This window comes from Glycine max, chromosome 11, assembly GCF_000004515.6.
Source record: "Glycine max cultivar Williams 82 chromosome 11, Glycine_max_v4.0, whole genome shotgun sequence".
Classification (NCBI taxonomy): domain Eukaryota; kingdom Viridiplantae; phylum Streptophyta; class Magnoliopsida; order Fabales; family Fabaceae; genus Glycine; species Glycine max.
In genome coordinates, this window is record NC_038247.2 from 3,888,115 (window position 1) to 3,908,631 (window position 20,517).

A 20,517-nucleotide genomic window follows, 5' to 3' on the forward strand; every position below is an offset into this window, starting at 1 on the left:
AAACAAGTAATTATAGATTGATGTCTGTAGAGGGGTTTTTGTCTTATTTCTATATATATATTTAAGTGAATTATAATTATAGATATACTAGCTAGTGTTCCCCCTACTAGAAGTGGCACCACTAACAATTCCTAAACAGAAAGTTCCTGGTGTTCATCGATCGTATAAAAATGGACCCCTGCGTATCTGACTCTGACAATGAGAACTGCCAACGGGATCCTTTCAACGATTGCATGAGAAGCAACAACCATAAGAGAATTGCACCATGCATGGTCCCTTCTTCCTTCTTAGTGTCCTTTGCCGTTGTGCCTATTACTCATCTACCTAAACGTGTCACAGTCTTCTTTTTTATCTTCTGTAGTTTTTTATTTTTTATTTTTAGGAAATTAGCTTCTATAGTTTAAAACATCCTATTTTAATCACTAGAGTTATATTCTATTTTATCCTTTTATTTATTGTTGCCATTTTAGATTATCCTCGTTTGAAGAAACAAAAATGACATTAGTCAAAATATGACAACGTTTAATTACACTTAAAGCTATTTTTTTTTTAATTTCATTCATGTACCTTTTTAATTGTATTAGTTGAAATTTGGTTGTGAGAATTAAAATGATAAAAAAAAATTAAAACTATAGTCTATAGGGATTGAAATAGGATATTTTAAACTATATAGAGTAGAGACCAAAGAGAAAGTTGTAATAACCACACGGTAATTAAACCTATTTGATAAACTTTAGTATCAAATCAAAATTTTATTTAATTAAACGAACATTAATTTTAAAAGTAAACTTATCTAATTAATATTAAGTAATAGGTACTATGAAATATTTATAATTTATTTTAAATAAATCTTACTAATCAAATTAGTTCTTTAGTTTTTTTAAAATTAAAATCTCAAACCCACGTATTTTATATTTTCTAATTTGTATATCTTTATTACTGTTAAAAGTATATGTTATTAATTAAATTGACACTTTTAAAATGTATTTTTAAATTTATATATTTTACATTTTATCTGATATATGAAATGATTTCTAATTATTATTTTTACATAAATTATGAGGACAAAATATAAAGAGGTGAAAAATGTAGACAAAAATATTTTGTATGTTCAAAGTTAAAGTCAAAGAAGAAGTAGTATTTTTACTTTTCTAAGTTAGAATATTATTCGAAGCCAAGGATATTGGAATAACATTCTGGGTTGTTCGACCAGGATTAGAATAATATTGAGAAACTATATACACATATGCATATTATGTATGTTCAAAGTTAAAGTCAAAGAAGAAGTAGTATTTTTACTTTTCTAAGTTAGAATATTATATTCGCAGAAATGGATATTGGAATAACATTCTGGGCTGTTCGATCAGGATTGGAATAATATTGAGAGACTATACACACATATTGGAGATTAGATTTGTATTGAATCCCATCGTCTGCCTCAAAACATGAAAGACATCATTATCAACATATTTCTCCTCCTTATTTTTCTTATCACTCTAAAATTGTTATTTTTCAGAAAAAGATTTAAAAACCCATCACCGAGTCCAGCGTCTCGGCAACCTCCACCAGCTGAAACCGCCAATTCCCCGCACCCTTCACGCCCTCTCGCAGAAACATGGCCCTATTTTCTCCCTCCGCATCCGCGGCACCAAAAACGACATCGTTTTCGCGAACCGTTTCCCCTCCATCCAGACCAAGTATCTCGGCTAGAACAACACCATGCTCTTAGCAGCATCCTACGGCGACCATTGGCGCAATCTGCGACTCGAGATCCTCTCCACTCACCGCCTCAACTTCTTTTTGGAAATCCGAAACGACGAGACACTCAAGCTACTCCGAAACCTGGCTATGGCTTCTAATAATAAAAAAGACTTAACAAAAGTGGAGTTCAGGTCTATGCTCGAGGATCTGACGTTTAACATTATCATGAGAATGGTGTGCGTTAAACGCTATTACGGCGAGGAAAACGAAGGGACCATCGCTGAGGAGGCTAACAAGTTTAGAGACATCATGAATGAGATGGCGCAGTTCGGTTTGGGATCGAACCTCGGAGATTTCGTACCGGTTTTTGAGATGGTTAGATTTGGGTGGTGGCCGCAAGAAGCTACGAAAAACTGGGGAGAAGAGGACGCGTTGTTTCAAGGGCTCATTAACGAGCATCGGAATAAGAACGAAAATTCAAATACTACCATGGTAGACCATCTGCTTTCGTTACAAGACTCATAGCCTGAGCATTACACTGACGAAATTATCAAAATCAAAGGCCTTATTATGGTATGGAGTTAATTTTATTCGTTTGCAGGATACGTAACATTTGGTTGAGAAATGGAGGGGATTAAACTATTTCTATCCAAATTTGACATAATTTAACTCAAAATTTTAAAATTCAACTTTATTTTTATATGATAATCAACTTTCTAATTTTTACTCATGGGAATTCACTCCAACACGTTTGATTGTAAATAAAAATCAAGATATATATATATATATATATATATATATATATATATATATATATATATATATATATATATTAGTATTTATTGTGACTGGAACAGAGACTTCCGCTATAACATTAGAGTGGGCGATGTCAAATTTGTTGAACAATCCAGAAGTAATGGACAAAGCAAGGGTTGAATTGGAGACCTAAATTGGGCAAGAGCGTTTGATAGAAGAAGCCGATATTATCAAATTACAGTACCTTCAGAATTTAATTAGCGAGACTCTAAGATTGCATCCACCAGCGCCGTTGCTGCAGCCCCATTTCTCCTCGGAAGATTGCACGGTGAGAGGTTTTGGCGTGGCACGTAACACGATATTATTTGTGAATGCGTGGACTATTCATGGGGACCCAGAGTTGAGGACTGACCCAAAGTGTTTTAAGCCTGAGAGGTTTGAGAATGGTCCAATTGATACCCACAAGCTAATGCCTTTTGGGTTGGGGAGGAGGGCGTGTCCTGGTGGAGGCATGGCTCCAAGAACTTTGGGATTGACTTTAGTTTCGTTGATTCAATGCTTTTGAGTGGAAAAGGATTGACGAGGAAGAAGTTGACTTGGCTGAAGGACGGGGAACTTCCCAAGGTCATTCCATTGGAGGCCCAATGCAAAGCTCGTCCAATCATCAACAAGATTTTTTGAGTTTCTTTCAACTGTCCACGTTCAAATGATTATGTTTAATTAATTAGTAGCACTATGAGTATGACAACTTGTTTATTTATACTTCAGAAACTCACAAGTTTTTTTAGTGTGCATGTGACAGGTTAATAAAAGAGACTTGTGAATTTTTTTTATGGATAATATATTATGCAAAGCAAATCAGTTAGTAGATTTGCACCCAAAAAAATCAGTTAGTAGAGAATACGTTATCATTAATTTCAATTGTAAGGATTGCGATTTAAAAAAATTATGTGATTGTTTAATACAAAACAGTGATATGTTGTTTTGTTAGTTTGACATAGATGTGTAGAAGGCTCTCTCTCTAACTCAAAAAAATATAGACATCGACTGATTGTTTCAATATATAAAATAAGGCTTACATGAGAATATTTTTTTATGTAAAATGAGAATAATTAATTACAGATGTTAAATTATGATTTAAAATAATAGGCGGTTGAGATTAAAATATTCAAAAAATTAAATTAAAATTTAATATAATCATTCAATCCTTAAAAGATTCATCAAATAAATTATTTTTTAAAATATATCAATTATTATTAATACATTACCATGATTGTTAGCACCTTCACTGACGATACAGGTGGCAGTTGATGACGACAATGGTGACAGTTAATGATGGTGATGGCCGGTGACGAGCACACTCATATGGTGACTGCAACTGTGGTTATAGTAGTGACAACGATGATGACGAAGGTCATGGACAATGGTGGTGGTGTCAACGGTGATGCGGTCGTAGTGTTGGAGGTGGTAACAATTGATGACAATGATGGTAATAGTGTAAAATCATGGTGAAAATTACAATGGTGGTTATGGTGGTAGCCGCGATAACAACGTTGAAGAATATCATAGCTGTAACAATGGTGATGATAATAACAGTGATAGTCGCGACAATGATGAATTAATTAAGATATTTTAGATAATAATAATTAATATTTTTTATATATTAAATTTTAATTTAAAATTTTAAATATTTTAATCTCAATTATTTATTATTTTTAATTTTAATTGATTAATTATTCTCATGTTCTTTAAGTAAAATATTATTTTCATGATAGTGATAGTCATATTCTTCTCATATATATATTGCGTGTATATTGGTGGTGCTTGAATGAAAGAAGTTATCCAACCGATTCCTTAACCATACAGAAGTGTTGAAAATGGAATTGAACAATGTAGAAGAAAAGTGACTTGGGTTAGGTGTTCAAAAGGCAATCATATAACGGGAAATTGTAGCATTCTGAAACTCCTTTCTCTTCTAGACTACAGTATTACAGTGTACAACAACAGTTGTACCACCCCATCTTCTGTAAAGACCAAATAAGAAAAGCTGGTATAATAAGATAAATTTTCACCTAGCAATATCATCAAGTACTCTCCTCCTATTTGGCTTGGACGAGACGAAAACCTGTCAAAACTTGCAACACAAAAAGCCATAAGGCTATTTAGTTTAACATCATGCTACACTCCATACATAATGTGTGTGTGTATATATATATGTATCTACTAAAATCTCTCTCTCTCTCTCTACCTGATATTCCTCAGAGTTAGGAACCCAGTCGTTGGTGGCAGGGTTGCTTTTATAGCCTCTGGGTTGGGTTTCAGCAGCATTAACATGAATCTCATATCCACCTTCCCCTCCTTCTCTCACCGCCTTTATGAACCCACTCCCTGTCTGTTCAACGTCGAAACACAAACCCAAAAAACAGAACCGCAAAAGAATTAGAAAAAAAAAAGAAGCACAAAATGAAACTCCCATAGTTTAATTTGATTCAATTTAATGATAAAAAGAAGCTTAAAAAAAAAGCGGATCCAGATAGGGATTGATCTCGAACCGTGTGATGCTGTTTGTCAATCGCTGCCAATTCTTTATAGTACTGCGTCTCCACAAACTCATCATGTGCATCCACAATCCCCGCCGATGAAATTATAGCCTGCCAATTTTAACGGTTATCAGAGCTGCACGGCAAAAATAATTTATTAAACAAACGAAATAGTTGAGAGGGAGAGAGTGGTTAGAGACATGAGAGCGAGATTGAAGGGATCGAAACTTGTGAAGCTCAGGTATATTATTGACGGAGGCGTCGGGGGGGTGTTGCAAAACGGCGTCGGGTTCGCTTCTGTTGGGTTTGATGGGTCGCTTTGGTTCCAAGGCATCGAATTCGGCTCTGATCTCATTAGCGATCCTCACTTGCACCTCGTCGCTCGGCCGGCTCGGCTTCGCCACCGCCAACTGTTCCACCATCATGTCGTTTCGCTCTCTCTCTCTATATACCAAACGAAACACGTAATTGGCTGGTAAGTGTGCCTTATATATATATATATATATATGCAGAGAGTGAGAGATAGGGGCAGAAAGGACAATGGATAGCAGGAAAATGAAACCATTGGCCTAGCCTAGCAACCGCGGTTTTCGTATCATATAGTTACAGCAGAATGCTTTAAATGGGCTTCAAAAATGCTCTCTTACAGGAGGACACATGACATACATGAGTGTTGTCATGTTAATTCGGTAGCAATTGCAAATTTTCTTTATAAAAGAATTTTAAATTAAATTCCCAGTTTTTTTTTTTTTTAGTTATATTTTTATGATTTTATCTTCAGCCATAAATCCCTCTATTCTCTTCAAAAGTTGCCTTTCATGAATCCCGGCTGTAATTTATCAATGCTCTTCATTCTCCAAAGTTACGATTTACCAACAAACGTGATATGGTTCAATTTTGTTTTTTTTTTCTTCTTCTTCTTCAAATTAATATGCTATGAAATATTATTTTCTGATTTATTGAAAATTAATGCCCCGTTGATATTTATTTATTTTAAAATCTTATAAAGTAGCTATATAAAAATGAAATTTGAAATATTGTGAATATTAAAAATTTAAGAAAAATATAAAAGAAATAAATGAAAGTTAATGACAGAAAGTAAATAAATAAAGTGGTAAATTAAAAAAAAAATGGGCAAGAATGTTTTATGGCAGAAGAGCTTTTCTATTACTCATAGATTAACAAGGCAGAGAATTCTACAGAGTTTATGATTTACAATGAGTCGTTTAAAACTTTCTTGAAGTATGTATGCATATATGAACTTAGGCACAAATGAATTTGAATGCAAATCTAAAAGGAGTTAGATATGTAATTTAGAGCATGCTTCTCCTGCCTCAAAATTACCTTTGTCAAAGCAACCCAGACCTTTCTTATGCGATAGAAGTGCATTAGAATGTGCCCTGCAGCAGTTTGGATGATTTTTTTTAGTGAGGAAATATCAAAAAATCACACAATGTTTTGCCAAACAACACTGCTGCTGAGTATTCACCAAAAAAAAAAAAACACTGCTGAGTGCTAAGACGTACTTGGACGCAGAGGCTTGAAATTTGCATTGGAGCTGCTACTGCTAAAGGTATTGGTTTATTAACTTCATAAAGGATCCTGTGGGAGCATCACTCACCGCGATGTAAACTCCTTAAATACAGTGCTTGATGAAAACAGCGTGGATAGAGTTGCTGACTTTGGCCTTTCAAGAACAAGTCTCTCGATCAGCAATCACATGTCACTAGTTGTTTAAGGCATATTCAATTGAACAATGACTTTTACACACTCCATTTTTTTTTAAAACTCTCTACTATATATCATCAATTCTCATTTTTTTTTTCTATTTCTCTTTTAATTTACTATCACATCATATTATCTTTCATTTGACCAAAAACTCTGCTGTCTATTTGTTTGGCTAGTCTTTCTTGAAGTGTACTATGTCTGAGATAAGCCATTCATACAAATCTTTTGCTTTCCAAGGGAGCAAATAAACTTGGCTGAACGGGGAATCCTTTGCAAGAACAAACGAGCAAATTGAATTATTTTATGACAGTTTAAATGGAATTAATTAAAAAGTATAAATAAATAAGATTTTAATTTAAAGAAATTTTTTGATATAAAAGTTTAGAATAATATACTGTGGAGATTTAAGGGAGGAAAATCTTAAAGTAAAATAATAAAAATAATGATTAATTTTAAAATTTTAAAATAATAAATAATGATGAAGTCATAATTATCACAAAGGTAAACTATAAATGTATAATAAGATATGTTCTTTTGAAATGAAAACGCGTATCTATAAGGGCTCATTACCCATTTACTTGACTTTGACAATTACAATAAACAAATTAATTAATAGGGATGGAGAAAATGAAAAGAAAGCATTCCAATATTTTATTTTCCATTTGACACGTCCCCCGCAAGAATTGAGCCAAACTATATAGTAAGGTTGTTAGGGTTATATATGTGGAGACTTATATATGATCACTAGATATTTAAATGGTGATCAAGTTGGTCATTCGTATTAATTCCTTGTTCCGTTATAAGTGAAGACTTGTAAAGCGCTTCTTCTTCTTCTTCTTCTTATATAATTGATGCGCTTATTCTTTAATGGAACTTACGCATATTGAGTCACATAAACAACTATCTTAGTCCTGTTCCGGACGTTATACACTTATACCATGCATACGGTATGATGAGTACATAAAGCACCTCATTTGGTCCATCTACGTACACAATTATTCCAAGCTTACAAGTTATTTTATGTGCAAAAAGAGAATCGAGGGTAATTCATATTTTTGCTCTAAGAAAATATCAACATCTAAATATCATACAGAAAAATTTACAGTTTTACACAATTTTCATCATTTATATGTACAAGCTGATCTGTTATATGTAAACGGGTAAAGAAATTAACAGTAGCAATCATCAAATGAAACACATAATGTTAATGACCTGAACCTCTTCTGCTTGGCCCTGAAGACATGGTGTTGACTTTGCTACTAATCAAAACTCGGGTGCTTATATTATCCTCAGTGCTGGTCTTCTCTTTCACGGGTTCATGAATGGCTTTTTCTTGTGATGCAAGGACTCTACAATTTACAAGGCTTGGCATTGTCACAGCCAAAACCATGAGGACCACTACAAGTGAAATAGAGCGTTTCATATTCTTCTTCTGTTGCCTTCAACCCTCTTCGTAAGTGTCATGCGTGTTTATACCCAAATAAAGAGCCCGTGGGGCCCAAAAGATTACTTTTGGCATCTCGAACGACCAAGCCAAACCAACGGTCTTTACGTTTTCACTTAATGAACGGTTGAGGGCTTTGTTGGGGTGGGACCTATTAAGGGATGTTTGGGTGGATGAAGAGTTTTTGAATAGAAAAGGAAAAATAACATTCAAGAGGTGTAGATATTCAAGAAGAGATAGGAAAAGAAAACAGACAAATAATTAATTAAATGGACCGTGTGATGTAATGTTAATAACAAGAAGAATGAGATAGAAAAAAAAGTAAAATGTATTTTAATTAGTTAAACTTTTTTCAAAGCTTTGTTTGGACTATTATATAAGTCTCCGGTGCCCCTAACTTAAACCTTTGACAATATCTAAAATTTGACCGGAGAATATTTCTACTTGTCTGGGAAACAAGGAGGATCTTGCGTTCCAAGATTTTAGTGCAAATGTTTAGGGTGGAAAGTGACTAAGTGAGTACCAGATGCAAAAGTGAACGTGGGATCATTGTGCTAGGGTCATTAGTAAGCAGAGAATTTGTACTTGGGTTCACATTCCCCAACTATCAAGAAAGATTGCAAGATATATTCTCAGTTATTTTTCTCACGTGGATGCCAAGTTGTAGATCAAATTTCACCGGCTCTCATGTCTTTCAATATTTAAGTGTGATTTTTTTTTTTAAGTATGATATATATTTTTGGTTTAAATATATTCAATAACTTACACTAACATCCTTTGAGGCTTTTTCCGGATTGCACGTACTATTCCTATAATAACCACCTTATAAGGGTGTACACGGTGTATGTTTTTCAGTTATTTTTTGACGTATGCAATAACCGCCATATAAGGATATACAGTGTATGTTTTTCAAATAATCAAAAAAGAGAGTTCCTATAATGTGTAAGGAATGCAAAGGTAATGCTTTCAAAAAATTAAGAGGTTTTTTAAGGTCTACAAAGAAGAGAAATATGGGGTAAAAAAACACTCATATTTTTAGTTATCAACAAATCATTAATCTCAATGAAACTCAACTTGCCACTTAATATTTTGGATTGAAACTTTATGAATGAAAAAAATAATAATTAAATGCAGAGATTTCAGTAAAGATAAACAATTAGGACGTTAATAAATATTTTATAACAATAACATATGGTAACTAAAAAAATATATTTTTAATTTTATAATATTTTTTTTGTTTTATTCTTTATAACAATATTTTTAAAAAATGACCCGTATAATATTTTTTTATTTTATTTTTATCCTTGTAATATAAAGATTGTTTTGCTTTTAGTCCTATTTTTTAAAGAAGCTAATTCAAACTTAATAAAATATTATAGAATCTAAAATAAAAAAATTGATATATTAGAAACACAAACAAAACAAAATAATAAAGAAAAAAAATCAAAGATCATAAAATTCTTATAAGGACGTGAAAAACAATATATTATAGATTCCAAAAATACATTTAACTTTTTTATTTATAAAAAGTTTTTATGAAGTGAGTTTTAGAGGTTCCAAAATTAATGCAGACTCATTCAGGCCCCAAATTTTAATATTAAATTCTGATATCTTTAGTTTCACGTATATTTTCTTTCAACTCTTCTTAAACAATCTTATTTGAAATATTACTAGTTGTTAAACCTTTTTTCTTTTTCTTGTTAAAATTTAAATAAAATTAGGTAAAAAAATGTGTCAATTTTATTTTGGTAGAACATGCAGCTACGTAAGCCACACTGACAAAAGTGTGATTGATAAGAAATGTGACAACAATATTATCTTACCTGAGAATAAAAAAATAATTAATAATAATCATAAGTGATCCAACTTAAAATGTATAAAATTTTAAATAAAAATTTAACATATTATCAAATCTCTAAAACATCAATCAAATAATAAGAAATTTACAAATATATCAATTATCATTTTCTAAAATATTTCAATTGACTCATCATCATCATAATTGTGATTATTATCATTATAACTATCATTGCAGTCATCATCATCACCATTAGCTATTGTATTATGACTTTCATTGTTATTGTCAATACTATAATTACCGTTACAGTCAATATTATGATTATCGTTACCACCATCACCATCTTCATTGTTGCGACAAAAATGTATGGTCAGATTATACAAATTGATTAAATGACGTGATTATTAAATACATGTTAACTTGTGTACTTATTATTATTAAAATTCATATTAAGAATGTATTGGAAATTACAGTAAAAAAATTACTAATGATTTTTTTTTTTGCTTTGAACTTCTTAATTCGCACTCGTTAGCATTTATCGTATTTTTCCTGTAAAAAAAGAATTTGTCATATTTAATATATTATTAAATGCACCCATCAATTAGAGTAGTTTAATAAAATAATAGCAATCAATAAAAAATAAATAGCGTTGTATAAGTTAAAATTAAATTCAAAATTAATACACGTGTTAAAGTTTATTTTATATATATATATATATCACTAACTATATGGATTAATTCATACAAAATTATTTTAACTTAAATAATGATCTTTAGTTGTTTTTTTTTCTACAGCACCAACGATCTTTAATCTGAATAATGGGAATGTAACTGTTTAAAAATTTTAAATTTATAAAAAAAAAATATTATTACAACAAAACTTATCCGAACCTATACTATGAATAAATAAATTTTAAAATTTGTCTTAATTTTCGTACAAAAAAATCAAATAAAACATTTTAACTATTATCTTACTAAAATAAATATTTTCTCAAAAATGAATTGTAAAATATAGCTATGTTGATTTTACTTTTTGTTTGGTCATCGCAAAAACTTCCTAATTTTAAAATGTTTGAACTATGACAACTTGAAATCTTTAATTTTTATAGATCATAAAAAAAAGGGTTATCAGTGATAGAGATTTATTTGTTCCTTGCTTCTTTGGTTATTGTGAGAACCCTATTTTAGAATGTTTGAATCGTGACAATTTAGTAATCTTTTTTAATGAGATGGGTGATTTAATATTTTCAAAAAATTATTTAAATTAAAATGAATAAAAGAATTTTTAAAAAGTTATGTAACTTTTATTTTTTTATTGTGCTCGAAAATATGTAGATGTAAGAAAACACCTTTGTGAAAATATATTTTCATAAATGAATACAGAAATACAAAGCAGTATTGGCTTTAATAAATAATTCTATTTATAATGAATTAACTTACAATAGATTTTTTTATATTATTACAAAAGTATATTTAATCTTAAATTATTATATATAATAATATTTCTTAATTTTGTAATAATTATATTTAAAAATATACATAAATAATTTTTAATTCGTTGATCGTGTAGAAGTTTTACACAAATATTTTATCAAAACTAAACTCTTAACAAATATCGACACATTTGCTTCCGCACTTAAATTTAGTTATTTAGCCTGGTATTTATTCATCTATAATTGCATATGCATTTATATACAGATAAATAAGAATCGTATAATTATTTGCTTATTGTTTAATATAAAATGGAATATTTTGATTATTTAAAATAAACAAAATTATTTAATTTTGACGTAAAATAAAATAAAATGTCACGTGAATAGGATTAGATTAAGAAGAATCTTCATTTTTTACTGCTTTAATATATTCTAATTAAATAAAAATATGGCATGGATAGCAATATATAATGATATGGTCTCCCTAGTAGGAATAGGATCCTCTGCGTTTGAAAAACTCTAGGTCGTGCAATTATAATCCAATAATTTAATATATTTCCATCTTATTTATGTTTATTAAATTTTAATTATAAAATGTGAAATTAAATTTTGTGCAGTTGAAAAATCAACTGGATCCAAATCGGTCTCCCTAATTTACAAATTTTGCCGTTGGGTCACGAATAGGTGCTTTTCTCATGAGACTTTCTTTGGGGGTTTGATTTCATGGGGGTTGAACTTAGGGGTTATCACTCAAATACGGGCCAAGCCCAAGTCAAAATAGACATTAGGATATAGAACAATTACTAAGGGCATCTCTACTCGCACTTCCAAATTGCTATTAAAACCCCTCAGCTTTTAAGAAAAATATTTTTTAACAAAGACACTCCTGATATTTGACACTTCTAAAAAAACATTGGAAATGTATTTCTTGGTGTATATTTTACTAAGTTTAATTAAAAATACATAATAAAAACTAAAAACTTGTTTAATTAACAAAGATACTGCCTTGCACGACCACAAACATACTTTTCATTTTCATACTCCCCTTCCGATTTACAGTTTACTTTTTTTTTTTTACTAAATTTTCATTTTGGCGGTTCAGATCTCCTCCACTCCTCTTTCTGTTTGCTCTTGTTTTTTTAGTGGAATTTCTATTTCCCGTGACTATATGTAGTTTTAGTTTTTTTTTAGGTAGATTATTTGAGTTTCTTTATTATCTAGTCAGATATATAAATACTGGCTAACTTTTACTCTAATATAGAACTAAAAAAGTCTAAAATTTAACTCAAGCTCTTAACTCTTTTTAGTAGGTTCTATTTGTTTTTTTCTGCACAAAAATCCTCATTTTAACTGAATTTTTCTTCTAGTTTCTGAATAATCTTGGTGAAATTTATTTATATAAGCGACTTATATAAGCTTCAAAAAAATTCATTTACTCTTAAAAGTATTATTTGCAAGTTGCTTAATTTTAGATAAGTCTATTACATTCTTATCTCGGTAGTTTTTTTAAAAGGATTTTGGATCCTCTCCTTTCTACTTTTAAAAGAAGAGGTCCTGATAAATCCCAACAATTTATTATGTAAAGAGGTGCTTTACTACACAATTTGTTGCATCGACGGAAATTTAGAAACTTCGATTGAGTTGTGACATCTTTTTGGCTTCAAAACGTGTTACAATACTCAAGTTTCATATTACTAACACGTTTCAAGCTTCAAAACGTCTATTTGGCATCACTCAGTAAAAGATTAGGAATCCAAAAAGAAAACTTTCAATGAATTAAAATCAAATTTTAAAAAATCACAGAGATTAATACTTATTTAAGCTTTATTGGGAAAATATGTATATTTTTTCAAACAGCATTTTCAATAAGATTTTAATTAAAAGTAATTTAATGAGATATAAAATTAAGACATTTTTTTATAGATGCTCAGGTAAAAGAAAAAAATTTATAAAATCAAAGACTAGCTCAGTCGATTGAGAAAAAAAGGAAAAAGGAACGTGGAATAAGATTGATCAATAAGAATAGTCACAAGCCAATACTTCAACAGTAAAAAAATTGATGACGTTTTATAAAAAATTTCAATATATTAGAGTAACAATCATAAGCCAATACTACATATAATTGATTTGGTTTACTGTCAAAAAGAAAACTTGATTTGATTTTGCTTGTGGATTAATCCAAATCAATAAACAGTCCCACCTAAGATTTTGGCACGTGAGAATTAAAGCGGAAACATTTAATCATTTTAGAAAAATTAGCAATTTCTTTAAGTAAAGTATTGAATCTAACTAATTATATTTTTATTAATGGATAAAATAATATATTAATAATATTTTTTTATTAAAAATTACATTAATTTTAAGTATATTAATAATATATTTTTTAGTTTTAATTTTTTTGTGTGCGTACAGTGACGAGATCAAAATTAAGTCCTCAAACATCTATTCTAACCCTATTACTAGACCAATCCTAACAGGTTGAATTTTAAGTTTGTAGTCCCACAAACATTGATCTTGATTAGCCTTTAGATGTTATTATTCTAAATCACTACCGAAATTCCATTGCTTAGGGAGAGTATTCTGTTACATAATGCAGAATTACTTTCTTTTTTTCTGAACACATGATGGTTGGTAACTTAGTCTACGTTTAGTTTAAAGTTACTCAAATAATTATTCAAATTTCAATACAAAATTGTAAGACCCAATGCTTAAATTGAGAAGAAAAAATTTGTTACTTCTAAAATAAAAATACTTTCAAACCCTCTCAAATTTAATCCAAACATACACTCAATTCTTTAATTTTTAAATTTGACTTTGTTGTGTTTACTCTATACACCATTCTCTTATTAGAGCTAGTAAAATTATCGTAGTCAATAAAATTTTCTTATCAGTAATTAATAAAACTCTCTTTTTAGTATTTTAAACAATTACATACTGATAATTCAAACACGAAATTACTATTTAAGTTAAAATAATCTGACATAAGTTAATTTGCGACTTAGATGGTACATTAGTGTGTTTTTGGCAACAAATACAAACTTTAATATCTGTCATCCCAAAAAGGGAAATATTATCTCCAAATAGGGAGCGAGTGTAAGGAAAACCAAAGGTTTACCTTGGAGGTTAATTAACTGTGATGCCATGACGTTGAACAATTGGATTATCTACCCGTACTTTGTTCATGGTTTGGGAGAGTCAACTTCACTCTTTTCCTGTGTCACGATCTTTTTAGACGGCAATGGACATATGAATTTTACACTAAATTGGATATCAATGTCATTAATTTGTTTGAATTTTAAAATGGAAAAAATATCAAAGGAATTGCAAATCATGAAAGAAACTAGTGGTTTAGAATGGCCTCAGCAATTGTTTATACTTTGAATATGGACTGAAGATACTGGCCCAGCTTCTACATTCTTCGAAACCGTTATAATTTATTTGTTTCTGTTCCTGGGCCACTTGAATTTTATAATTCCTTCCGTTACAACGAGTCTTAAACTAATAATACATTTGAAAGAAAGCAATCATGAGCTTTATTACCCAATTTTTCAACGCTTGATGCATGAGAAAGATTTATTCTCTGGCTGTTCTAAGCACTGTACCAGCAACTCAATCTTATCTCTCAAAAACACATGGGGGCCACGCTCTACTAAACTGTTGTTCCTTGCTGAACCATCACTTTTTATCTTTAATAATCAGAGCATAACAAGGGATTACCGGCTATTCTTGTCTTCACCAGTTTTATATTTGTATTTGTTCAAATTTTACTCATTCAACCAATAAAAACACTATAATTCAATCTGACTATTTTGGGTCCCGACACGGGAACTGCATCAAAACTGAAACCAGCATCGATTCAGTAATATTCCCTTCACTAAACTATTTTTATCTACTTTCAAATCCTGCTACTCGGTTACCCTGCCGCGTCAAACATCATGAGCCTAAATTTCTTTTAATCCGAACCAATTCCAGATTGAAATATATGTTTTGAAAGCAAGAAAATAGAAGATTTTGTTTAATATAAAATTGTATTTTCTTTTTGTTTTCACTGGAGAACATGACCAAGAGAGGATTAAAAAAAAAAAAAAAGTTACAACATAGATTTCAGATTTTATCTAATGGGTAATAACACCTATCTATCTCCCTCTTTCTTCCGATTACCATTCTCCTTCGGATCGATCGAGTTATGTCTCACTGTACATTAACCATAATTATTGCCTAAAAACATTGATTAAAAATAAAAAAGAACAGGGAAAAAAACAGATTCTTCTTATTTTTTTCCCATTAGGAGGAGCAAATGAACATTCTTTTCTCCGATGATACTATTTACGAATCAACCCTGCTAATTCCAATACGCTTGACGGAAGCGTTCCTAAACCCATCATTCACCGCAGCCTGAAAACACATCCCATTCTGATTGTGCAACTCTATATAACTCCTCACCTCCTTCCTTATCATTTCCTGCATCACCGACCGAAACTCTGCGCTAAAATTAAACGGCGCCATCACCGTCGCTGAAACCGACGTCATCATTGGCAGCAAAGGCATAGTATTCGACCGATGTGGCATTGGCGGTGTAAAATGAATCGGCTCAGTTGTCCGATTGGAGACTTCGGATGAGTCAACAACACCAACACCGGGGAGTGATAGAGAAAGTGAAGTTGGAGGGTCATTGGAGGACGACGTGGTTTCTACGGGTGGTAGAACCTTGACAGTTCTAGGCACGGGACGGAACACGTGCGAAGAGGATGCAACCGGTAAGCTGGACTCGCTCACATCGGATCCGGAGGGACTACCCGGTGTGGGCGGGTTCATGTAGAGTCCAGTAGAGACTGGAATAGCCGCGCCGGCACTCACGGATCTTTTCAGCGGTTGGGTGTTGTCGTCGATCATGGTTGAAGAGCACTTGCGCTTCAAGGTGGAGTTCCAGTGGTTTTTGATAGCGTTGTCGGTTCTGCCGTGGAGGAGGCGGGCTATGGTGGCCCACTTGTTGCCGAAGCGGGCATGGGCCCGGATTATGGTGTCGTCCTCTTCGGCCGTGAAGGCCCGGTGCTCCACCTGGGGGGACAGCTGGTTGCACCACCGGAGCCTGCAGGACTTGCCGGACCGGCCCGGGATGGACTTGCTGATCAGAGACCAGTTCCTGGGCCCGTGTTTCTCCACCAGCTTCTGCAGAGCCTCGTCCTCCTCCGGACTCCATGGGCCTTTGATCCGGTCCATGTCTTATCTCGAGCTGGTAAGGTTAAAGCCTGTGAGAGGAAATTGAAACGGAAACGGAAACACGAGGCGACTCCTGTGGCGTAGTGGTGTGGAGCATTGCAATGGTTTGGTCGCTTATATGTGAGAGGGAGTGGGGGAGTGGATACCGGTTTGGCAAGTTAGGTTTTGGAGTTGTCAGCGAGCGTTATGGGCAATCGGTACCGCTTCTTCCAGGGAAGCGGTTGGCTTGGGATTTGGGATACAGCTGTCATAGGACACGCGTCACTTCTCAGCTGCTCCCATTTACACAACTCACCACCTTTCTTCTGTTTTTTTTTTTTTAATCAAAGTTTACCATCCAAAGAAACTCAATTAAAAAACACACGCAAATTATTTCCCCATGCAACTCCATGAGCGCGTCTATTGCACACACAACGCTCCACTTAATTATACCTTCCACCTTTGCCTGGGGAGGCGAGTCCTTCACCTCTAACCATTTTCACTTCTTTTATTGCATTGTTTTTTCTTTTCTTGGTTGTCTCATTTATTTTATCATATGGTCCTTTTCTATTTTTATCTGTCTTTTCTATAACTTATATAAATATAAATAAATAACCTTTTTTATTTATAAAAGACTCAAATTAAAATTTATTTTAAAAACTCAAATATATACTGCCCGTATCAATTACTTTCATATTTTATTATGTATGGTACCTAATTAACCGCTCAGAACCTTTTTTTTTTTTTTGTGAATACTCAAAGACCTTATTATTACAACACCTCAAGACATTCTTTTGAGGGTTTTTTTTAGACATCACATGATATCATGTATAATAAAATATAGCCTAATACTCCCCAAATCAGATTAATATTCCTTTTTTTTAAAAAAAGAGATTAATATCCCGGTTAAAATATCCGAAATCAGATTTTACAGGTACCCTATGTTTTCCGTTTATTTCTTAAAACTAATTTTGCTGTAAGTGAGAGACATAATTTCACCGACGAAAGGAGAAGGTAGAAAAGTTATGTGAATAGAAGGGTTTTAGAAGTTAATAATATCCAGAGAGAGAGACATAATTTACATTTTAAAGAGAAAGAAAGAAAAGGATGAGATAACGATGATAACGGTTGGGTTGGAGTTGGGTGAGGTTCCTTCTGCTTTGGTTTCAGTTTGACTGAGGACTCCAGGCTGTAGAGCATTTGGTGTGGGATTTTTAAGTTTCGTCCTTTTCTTGGGAAAATAGTAACAGGGCCCCACCGGTAGGCTGAGCTGGCCAAAAACGACAAGATTGGTCGCCGAATCAGAAGGCGAATCATTACTGCTTTTCTGTCAGTCCAGCCTGTATTCTATACCTGCTACCCCCACCACCATATCATCCTATAACGGCCTACCCTCACTCACACGTGCCGGTCACTTCCGTTTTTCTCCTTTTAAACAACACCTGCATCTTTGTACGGAACCGGTTCTCTCTCACACTCCCCCAAGCCTGCCCACTTTCCTCTCATCTTCCTCAGTTCTTATTCTGCCCTTCACCCTCCAATCGTATAATTCAAATTTCTTCAATCTTTGCAAATTGTTTTTTATATTATGAAGCCCACGTATTTGTCAGTTATAAAATGTTAATTAATTGATTATCTGAAAGTGGAAGATTAGGGGGATGGATTAAAGAAAGGTATGGGGAAAGGGCGAGAGAGAAGATTGTCGGATAGGATCGGGTATTCAAATGGGAAAGGAAAGATATCATTATTATGATCAGATCCGTATCCATTTCTGTTACTCGTACGTCGTACATATACTACCTACCGCGTGGTCCTCTTCTTTTATTTGTCTCTCTACATTGTACTCTACACACAAATAATGACTCTTTCGTGTACACACACACAAAAAAAGACTCTTTCGTACTCTATACTTTTCCTCATAATAAAAATATCAGTTCACCTGATAATTCATTAACTTTGGCATCTAAACCATGGCATAAGTGATTTCATATGTGGATCTTTCAGTTAAAGATTGGGATTTCATTCTGACTTGGATATAGAGCTACGAGGTATTGTTGATTAAAAAAAAGTTACAAAGAGGTAAGAAAAACATTAGCTCTAGGGGTTAAATAACAAAAAAAAGTGCAAAAGTGCAAAACTAAACCAAAAGTAGTACATATTCTTTTTTTATATATATACATAAAGTAGTACATGTTCTAACAACACAGGTAGAATTCTTAATCCATAAAAAATCATACGAGTAGTTCAAATTTACTACAGTACATAAGTGGTATGTGGAAATAGCATAAGTTAATAAACAATAACTACGGTATGCCAAATCTGTCGTTTTAAGTGGTCAAGAAAATCCCAATAGGGAGATATAGGGGGCGGTAGAATTAGAAGTGGAGTCATAAATGAAAGAGCTGGGTGATCATTGATCACAGTATCCATAATTTCAGATCTGTATTTTGCTTTGCAGCTGTATTCACCTAAAATAACCGCGAGATGGATCGCCAAACAGGTTTTTAACTCTGCAGACAGAGGATTCTTTTCCTAAAATAAGAAAAGCGAATACGGAGAATTGTACTTTGGCACCATTGAGTGGGGACAGCCGGACAGCTGTAATTAAGGGTATTAATTAATCAAGTCACGTTTTTTTTTTTCTAAACTACAATCACATATATCTTTCATTACAAATAATTTATACTCAAGATTCAAATGAGAAACTTCTAAATTCTAATCATGCTAAAATATCTTTATACCAATTTATTTACGTGTGTGTTTGATGGTATAAACCGGTCACTTTAAAAAGAAATAAAGATTTTTAAAAAAGAGATAAAAAAATAAAAAAAAACATCTTTGATTCATCTGCATAGTTCACACTCCACCGTTTCAGTGATTTTATTTGTTAATCCTCTTACACGTGGTTAGAACTTGATCACATGCTTGAGCATCGAGCAAAGCAGACACACATGGCACCTGCGCCCCTTGAGGCGGCAATACAACAAGTTATACTACATAAAATTACCAAAAGGCCCTGTCTTCGTGATATTTATATTAGTTGAGTTCCCTTCCCCGAATCGTTCACGATTATTCCAAAAGGAATTATAGGAATATATCTACAACACGTTTTTAATTTTTTTTTTATTACTAAAAATTGTCAAAAATAACATATTTTCACCTTGTTAAAATTATAAATTCCAAAGTTTGTCTTCCTTACAACTAATATGCTTCTCTACTGTTGGTGATACAAGACCACATGAAGCGCGATTGGTATGTTACTCCCCAATATGTCCTTCGCAAAGCCAATGTCGTCGCTCACTGCCTTGCCAGCATTGGAGCTGGTCAACCTACCCTTTTTGTACTTGACTTAATCCTTCCCCTCATTTATCTACCCGCGTCTTGAGCAACAGCATTTCCTAATTGTCTTTTCTTCTTTTTCCAATTAAGTAAAAAAAAAAACTACGATTGAAATTAATTAGTTGAGGAATGAAATTGTTGTGTGGTGCTTATAAGGAAGAAAATTATGGCTAAAGGACAATGGTTTGCGGTCATCATCAATGGATAATCATGATAGAAACATGGACTCCAATGATCAAGTCAAAAACATGTTTAAAACATTAAAGGAATGAGTGAAGTTATCATACTTATGAGGAGTCCTCGCATATATATGAGTGTACTTAGCATAAAAAGTTGTTGGATTTGTTAAGCATCACCTGTAAGGTCATAGTTGAATGTATCTAGTTGTTTAATTACTTAAGTTCATTAATTACTTCTTGTTTTTTTGGTTTTCTAAAAGTAAGATATTTCTATGGCGGGAAATTATGAAACTAATTCTTGAGATGTAGAAATCATCAAAGTGAGTTTTATTTTTTTTAGTAAACTTTTCTCCATATATACGATTAGGAAATTAAGTCATTGTTGGCATGCTTAAAGAACA

The 20,517-nt window shown here is 32.4% G+C and overlaps 2 protein-coding genes and 2 pseudogenes across 3 annotated transcripts; 2 read left to right on the forward strand and 2 right to left on the reverse strand.

The window, feature by feature from the left end:
* Nucleotides 1-1,445: 1,445 nt before the first annotated feature.
* LOC112997647 (cytochrome P450 81E8-like) lies at nucleotides 1,446-2,429 on the forward strand (annotated as a pseudogene).
* Nucleotides 2,430-2,542: 113 nt separating this feature from the next.
* Nucleotides 2,543-3,281, forward strand: LOC100805044 (cytochrome P450 81Q32-like; annotated as a pseudogene).
* Nucleotides 3,282-4,370: 1,089 nt separating this feature from the next.
* LOC100805584 (uncharacterized) lies at nucleotides 4,371-5,732 on the reverse strand. 2 transcript variants are annotated; one of them, XM_003538755.5, is made up of 4 exons: nucleotides 5,198-5,732; nucleotides 5,010-5,108; nucleotides 4,706-4,849; nucleotides 4,371-4,582 (listed from the first exon to the last, which is right to left on the reverse strand). In XM_003538755.5, the coding sequence occupies exons 1-4, from the start codon at nucleotides 5,420-5,422 to the stop codon at nucleotides 4,526-4,528; spliced, it is 525 nt and encodes a 174-aa protein (XP_003538803.1). In that variant the 5' UTR covers nucleotides 5,423-5,732; the 3' UTR covers nucleotides 4,371-4,525. The 2 variants fall into 2 exon arrangements, with proteins under 2 accessions (XP_003538803.1, XP_006590645.1); XM_006590582.4 differs by having other exon boundaries at nucleotides 4,371-4,591; nucleotides 5,198-5,708.
* A 9,425-nt stretch (nucleotides 5,733-15,157) lies between these two features.
* On the reverse strand, nucleotides 15,158-16,707 carry MYB50 (MYB transcription factor MYB50). The gene has a single exon (NM_001251158.2). It carries the CDS (start codon nucleotides 16,617-16,619, stop codon nucleotides 15,726-15,728), a length of 894 nt encoding a protein of 297 aa, NP_001238087.1. The 5' UTR covers nucleotides 16,620-16,707; the 3' UTR covers nucleotides 15,158-15,725.
* Nucleotides 16,708-20,517: the final 3,810 nt, after the last annotated feature.

What these genes read in the sequence shown, in the direction of transcription:
- MYB50 (NM_001251158.2), bottom strand. Translation starts at nt 16,619, where the DNA reads ATGGACCGGATCAAAGGCCCATGGAGTCCGGAGGAGGACGAGGCTCTG.
- LOC100805584 (XM_003538755.5), bottom strand. Translation starts at nt 5,422, where the DNA reads ATGATGGTGGAACAGTTGGCGGTGGCGAAGCCGAGCCGGCCGAGCGAC. An exon ending in TTGACAAACAGCATCACACG is followed by an intron (nt 4,850 to 5,009) that starts GTTCGAGATCAA and finishes GACGTTGAACAG; the next exon opens with ACAGGGAGTGGGTTCATAAA. An exon ending in CTAACTCTGAGGAATATCAG is followed by an intron (nt 4,583 to 4,705) that starts GTAGAGAGAGAG and finishes AAGTTTTGACAG; the next exon opens with GTTTTCGTCTCGTCCAAGCC.